The 6,333-nt window shown below is 44.0% G+C and overlaps 1 protein-coding gene across 7 annotated transcripts in view; it reads left to right on the top strand.

The window, feature by feature from the left end:
- Positions 1–6,333, top strand: part of Utrn (utrophin) — a 494,125-nt gene that overhangs the window by 191,149 nt on the left and 296,643 nt on the right. For all 7 annotated transcript variants that reach the window (XM_021221246.2, XM_029532896.1, XM_029532895.1 and 4 more), the window contains 3 exons: positions 559–690; positions 1,883–2,056; positions 3,711–3,866. In XM_021221246.2, coding sequence (XP_021076905.1) covers positions 559–690; positions 1,883–2,056; positions 3,711–3,866 — 462 coding nt within the window. The remainder of the gene's footprint in view (positions 1–558; positions 691–1,882; positions 2,057–3,710; positions 3,867–6,333) is intronic.

The following is a 6,333-nucleotide window of genomic DNA, read 5'->3' as shown; positions in this document are numbered from 1 at the left end:
CTTCCTTCCTTCCTTTCTTTCTTTCTTTCTTTCTTTCTTTCTTTCTTTCTTTCTTTCTTTCTTTCTTTCTTTCTTTCTTTCTTTCTTTCTTTCTTCATAGCTATACAGTTCAGGCAGTTTATTCTGTATACATCAGATGTGAACATTAATAATGACATGCAAAGAACTTAGCATGGGCATGGTGCACAGTTGTGCAACAGTTTGTCATTATCATTTATCCCACAAGCTTATTAATGTGTATTAGATACAGGGTCATCATATACTATACAACTACATTGAACTTCTGTATTATTATTTCTTCATGTACTTTGTTGTTGTTGTAAAAAGATATACTGCTGTATAAAAACTGTTGTTCTATAAGAACATACATGTTGTATAAAGGCATACTGTAACTCATGCTTGCCTGGGACTTACTATGGAGCCAAGGGTGGCCTTAAACTCAGCCATCCTCCTGCTTCAAACTCCCGAGTGCTAAGGATTACAAGCATGAGCCATTACCCAGGACTTCTTTGTGTGCTTTAAAAACACACCGTCTCCCATTTTTTATCCTCCTGGTAGAAGATCCAAGCGGAAATCTCAGCCCATGAGCTCACCCTGGAGGAGCTGAGGAAGAATGTGCGCTCCTCTCAGCCCCCGACGTCCCCTGAGGGCAGGGCCACCAGAGGAGGAAGTCAGATGGACATGCTACAGGTAAAGACCGGGCTTCCCTTCGCTTTTTATATACAGCGGGTATAGAAAAGAAAAGCAGAAAGGCTTGCAGACTTGGGTACCCTCGCTCTGTACCATGATGCAAACATGGGATGGGAGCGGGGTATTAAAGGCTCATGGTGCCTCCTGGCAGCAGGAACAGGTTGTTAGCTGGGTAATGAAACAGTGAATTTTAAGAGTTGGCTGAGGCCCCCAGTGAAGGAGCCAGAGAAATACCCAGGGAGCTGAAGGGATCTGAAGCCCCATAGGAGGAATATCAATATGAACTAACCACTACCCTCAGAGCTCCTTGGAACTATACCACCAATCAAAGAAAACACATGGTGGAACTTGTGGCTCTAACTATATATATGTAGCAGAGGATGGCCTAGTCGGTCATCAATGGGAGGAGAGGCCCTTGGTCCTATGAAGGCTCTATGCCCCAGTATAGCGGAATGCCAGGACCAGGAATGGGAATGGGTGGGTTGGGGAACAGGGGGAGGGGGGAGGAGATAGGGGAGTTTTGGAGGGGAAACTAGGAAAGGGGATAACATTTGAAATGTAAATAAAGAAAATACCTAATTTAAAAAAAAAAGAGTTGGCTGTGAAGATAGAATGGGTTCAGCCTAGCAGTTGGCTGTGTGTAGACCGTTCTCTGACCTCAGAGGCTGACATCTGGGCACTCAGGTCTTTAGTGGGTGGAGGGAAATGGGCTTTCACGTGGTGGAAGGCATCTGAGGTCTATGTTCATGAGCTAGGTTTTCTGGAAAACGTGAGTAAATGAATGGACTTTCTCATTCCAGAGACACATCTGTGTCCGGATTTAGTTTGGAGACTGAAATCTGAGTACTGCTCAGTCGTGACACCGAGCTGTGGTTCTGAACCTGTGGGTTGTGACCCCTTTGGGGAGGGGTCACATATCAGATAATACATTATGATTCATAACAGTCACAGAACTAGTTATGAAGGCGCAGTCATCACAATGTGAGGAACTGTGTTAAAGGGTCATAGCATTAGGAAGGTTAAGAACTACTGCTTTCTATGACCTTCCTAATTCCTCTGGGGTTTCCTGGGTTGGCCTGGTTTTTTGTTTGTTTGTTTGTTAATTTTTTTGAAAAAGTCTCTCAGCATTATGCATTATAGTAATATCTAGTGAGAGAGACCGTGAGTGGCTTACTCTCATTTCTGCAAACAGAGGAAACTTCGAGAGGTCTCCACCAAATTCCAGCTTTTCCAGAAGCCTGCGAATTTCGAGCAGCGGATGCTGGACTGCAAGCGTGTGTTGGAGGGAGTGAAGGCCGAGCTTCACGTCCTCGATGTGAGGGATGTGGACCCTGACGTCATCCAGGCCCACTTGGACGAGTGCATGGTGAGCCTGAGGTCCAGGGGTAGCTCACGTGGCCAGAGCCGCTCCGACGGTTTTAGTGTGGAGCATTTGTTCTTATTCCTTAGTTCAGGGCTTGAAGATGATGGAGATTGGGTCAGAACAACAAGAACTGTGGCTCTCCCAGAAAAAAATAGACAGTATAAGAGATATAGGAGGGAGAGTATGAAAGCAATAGTTATGGCCTGTGCAGATAAAGGAAGCTGATTGCACACAAATAACATGGATTTAAAAAGAAAGAAATGCATAAACTACAACATGAAGTGGGAAAGACCTCTGCAGGACGCAACTGATAAATGAAACTTTCCATAATAAATTTGAAAACTCTAATATTTGGAATATTACAGAGTAAAAAAAAAATGTTTTGCTAGGAAAATGACATTCAAGTCAAAGTTTACACTTCAGATGGGCAGAAATGAATGACAAATAAGGCCTTACTGTCTCATTGTTCGTAGTTAGTTTAATAGAGGGTTTTACAAATTTTATTTGTTTTTTATTTTATACACAAGTGCTCTATCTGCATGTATGCCTGCATGCCAGAAGATCCCATTACAGATGGTTGTGAGCCACCATGTGGTTGCTGGGAATCGAACTCAGGACCTCTGGAAGAGCAGACAGTGCTCTTAACCACTGAGCCATCTCTCCAGCCCTAGTAGAGAGTTTTAAATGATGTTGCGGGGAAGATCTGAACCTAGCCTTATTGTGCCTGGTGATCTTCTTAGAGGGGCCTGGAAGGAGATGTTGGTGGGATTGTTGTTTCCATGGTTTCTTACGTGGGTGGAAGAGTGCACAGGTAGGAGAGATCTGAATCACATGCAAGTGTTGTAAGCATCTGTTTGCTCATTGGGACAGAGTGGCAGATGTCACTGTATTTGACATCACAGACAATGGCTTTGTATCCTTTAAGTGTTTTGAGTTGGATGCTCATGTATGGATAAGCTGCCTAGACAGAGTTTGGGGGTTCAAGGTGACAGGAATGAAGGCAGTAGGCAGTTTGGAATTTGACCCGTTGAACTCCAATTTCATAGTCATATCCATTTTGACACTTTAACATATTAAGTATATTTCAGCATATAAATTATACTCATTATGGTACATTTGTCTTCTCTGAGAAATAGAAACAAATAAATGTTAGGGATTCCACATTCCTTCGGGCACAGGTTCCTTCTAGTCACTGGTGTTAGGGTTAAAGACTATTCATTCAGTGCCATGAGTTGAACCAAGGATCTTGTGCATTGTAAGCCCATGCTTTCCCACTAAGGAGTCTACCAGCCCTACAGTGTGATTCCACACAGACACAGTCCAGTTTGCATCCTGCAGCTTCCCAAAGTTTTTGAAGGAAACATGGTTACAATGAACCCTTATCCAGAATTTCTACTGACATTTAATACACACATCTTGTTTTATATTTAAACACAGGCAAACTCTATTAGTTTATTATCTGATTTGAAGAAGCATTACAATCCTGACTTCACTTAATTCAACCTTCAAACCACATTCAAGACAGACAGTTGTGCCCTTTCATATCCTGGATGAGGTATTATCTGCCCAGTCACAGAAGCTGTGCTCGGAAATGATGCCAGTTGGGGAATTTTCTGTTAACAATGGAAATTTTTCTCTCTCTCTCTCTCTTTTAAAGAAACTATACAAAACGTTGAGTGAAGTCAAACTTGAAGTTGAGACCGTCATCAAAACAGGGAGGCACATTGTTCAGAAGCAACAGACAGACAACCCGAAAAGCATGGATGAACAGCTTACGTCTCTGAAAGTCCTCTACAATGACCTGGGCGCACAGGTGGGGTGCTTCTCTCTCTCTCTCTCTCTTCTCTCTCTATTTATCTGTCACCCCCCTCTCCCAACATTTACCAAACTTAATCTTTACTTGTACATCAGTAGTATAATCGCTAGTAGTTATATAAATTCTTTTAGACTACTTAATACAGAATAATATTTATATTTTCCATGGCCATTGACATAAGTTATTCTAAGGAAACTCAACAAGGAAATAGTTTCTGCATAAACTTTGGTTTCGGCTATCTAGATTGAGTAGGTATGTTAACATGTCAGGATCTAGTAAATACTTGGTGGTAGGTAGTTCTTATTAGTCTACTGAGACTGAAAGCGTCCATTGTATTCTTTAATGAGTGAGCATTAAGAGTTGGTAGGCCATTTTCTGCGACTGGCTCTACTTGGCTGGATCCCATAGAAAAACTGACCTCTGACTTTGAGAGTTTGCCCTGAAATTTAGAGTCCAACATTGTTGGGAGCCCCCACACTCCGTCCTGCAGAGGTGGGGCAAAGACGACACGTATTCCAAGGCAGGGTTTGAGCAGCTTTCGCAGCTTCCCGCTGCAGCTTCCTTTATTCTCTTTTATTCTCCTTTATTCTCCTGCTTCAGCTCTATTCCCTATTCCGTTTATTATGGGGGATCGCCCAGTTTATCCACTTCCACCCTCTGCACTCGACTCTCATCACTCTTCATCATCCAATCAACACTCTGTACACAAGCCATGCACACAGACAGGGTGCGCTGATAGGCCAGTGACTCAATATCATGCTGCATGACGCTATGCGTCAGGCAGGCAGTGCATGATCATTCAGGTGTGTGTAATCAGGTTTTTGGTAGACCAGCAGGGAATCACAGGGCTTGGCAATGAGCCAGGGTGCTGTCTCGGCTGCCGCTTCCCACACAACATGTGAACACGTTAAGCTAAACCTGGCCATACTGAAAAACTGGTTTAGGTAGTGTTTTCTCTGTTTGTTTTGAGGCAGGGTCTCTCTTTTATGTAGCTTTGGCTGCCCTGGAACTGCTGTGTAGACCAGGCTGGTCACTAATTCACAGAGGTCCACCTGCCTCTGCCTCCCTAGTGCTAGTATTAAAGGTGTGCACTATAATGCCGAGCTAGGCAGTTGTTTAATTCTTCCATGCTGAATTAGTATTAGGCCCAGACTTGGCAGAGGGAAGCTTTCTGAGGAAATGCTGCATAAAGTAAGTTCTGATGGATAGGTCAGAGTAACCATGGTGACATCAGGGAGCAGCTTGGGTAAAGGTCCTGAGGCAGGAGGAGGCAGAACGAACTGTGTGTGTGTGCGTGCACGCGCGCGGTGCGCGCACGTGCAGGCGTGAAGGTGTGGGGGTCAGAGGGATATGCATGTCCCGCTCTGTCATTTTACCTGGAGCTTGGCTGGGATATTATGTGGTGCTACGTTAGTCTGGTGGTGGAGGAGAGGGAGAGATAAGGCATGACGTTTCTTATGTTTTAGGTTTGCTTCCACAGACGGCGGTGGCGCCATCTCTGGAACATTGGGGTGATAGTGGGAACGTTGGAGAGGCATGCAGAAACCATATGCTTCTTTGTGATGTGCTGACAATCTAACTCTATTTGAGATGTCGGGTACTTACACACGCGCTCAAATGGTTTCCAACTTGTGTGTCGCAACCCCAATCAGAGTTGAATGTCCCTTTCACAGGGATCACCTAAGACCGTTGGAAAACAACAGATATTTTACATGACGATTTATAACTGTAGCCAAACTACAGGTATGGAAGAGCATTGAAAATAGTTTTGTGATTGGGAGCTACCACATGTGAGAACTATCTTCAAGGCTACGAGCGATAGGAAGGTTGAGTACCGCTGTACTGAGGTCTGGAGGAGACATCTGGACTGATCAGGAGTCAGCCATCTATCTCCATGGAAGTGGGAAGTTTGCAGGGTGGATGAGATTAGCTAGGGAGAGGATATGATGAGGGAAAACGAGGCCATCGCGCAAGTGTTACAAATTAGCAAAAGAAACTTTAAAATAAGAAGATAACCAGGTGTGATAGGTGTATGGCAGGGACGAGCTCTGGGAAACCAGGGAGGGTAGTATTTCAAGGATGAGTTCAGTCATTGGCTCTGTTGAATATTGTGTTCACCTTAAAATGTCCTTTGGATCTGTTGCCTTAATGGAATTTAGCAAGGGCTGTGTGAGAAGTCAGGCATAGCACCACACTCTAAGGAGTAGCTTTGATCATATGGTAAAAGTAGAGAGTGGATATTTAGGGAAGTTAGTGTGTGTGTGTGTGTGTGTGTGTGTGTGTGTGTGTGAGACATGAGAGTGTTTCAAATGTTTACCCAGAAGGAATTGTTCTAAAACTAAGAGGGAAGGGATGAATATCCAGGTAAGTTGGTGTGTGTGTGTGTGTTTGTGTGTGTGTGTGTGTGTGTGTGTGTGAGAGAGAGAGAGAGAGAGAGAGAGAGAGAGAGAGAGAGAGAGAGAGA

The sequence above is a fragment of the Mus pahari genome, chromosome 21 (assembly GCF_900095145.1).
Source record: "Mus pahari chromosome 21, PAHARI_EIJ_v1.1, whole genome shotgun sequence".
NCBI classification, from domain to species: domain Eukaryota; kingdom Metazoa; phylum Chordata; class Mammalia; order Rodentia; family Muridae; genus Mus; species Mus pahari.
This window is presented reverse-complemented; position numbering and strand designations above follow the sequence as displayed.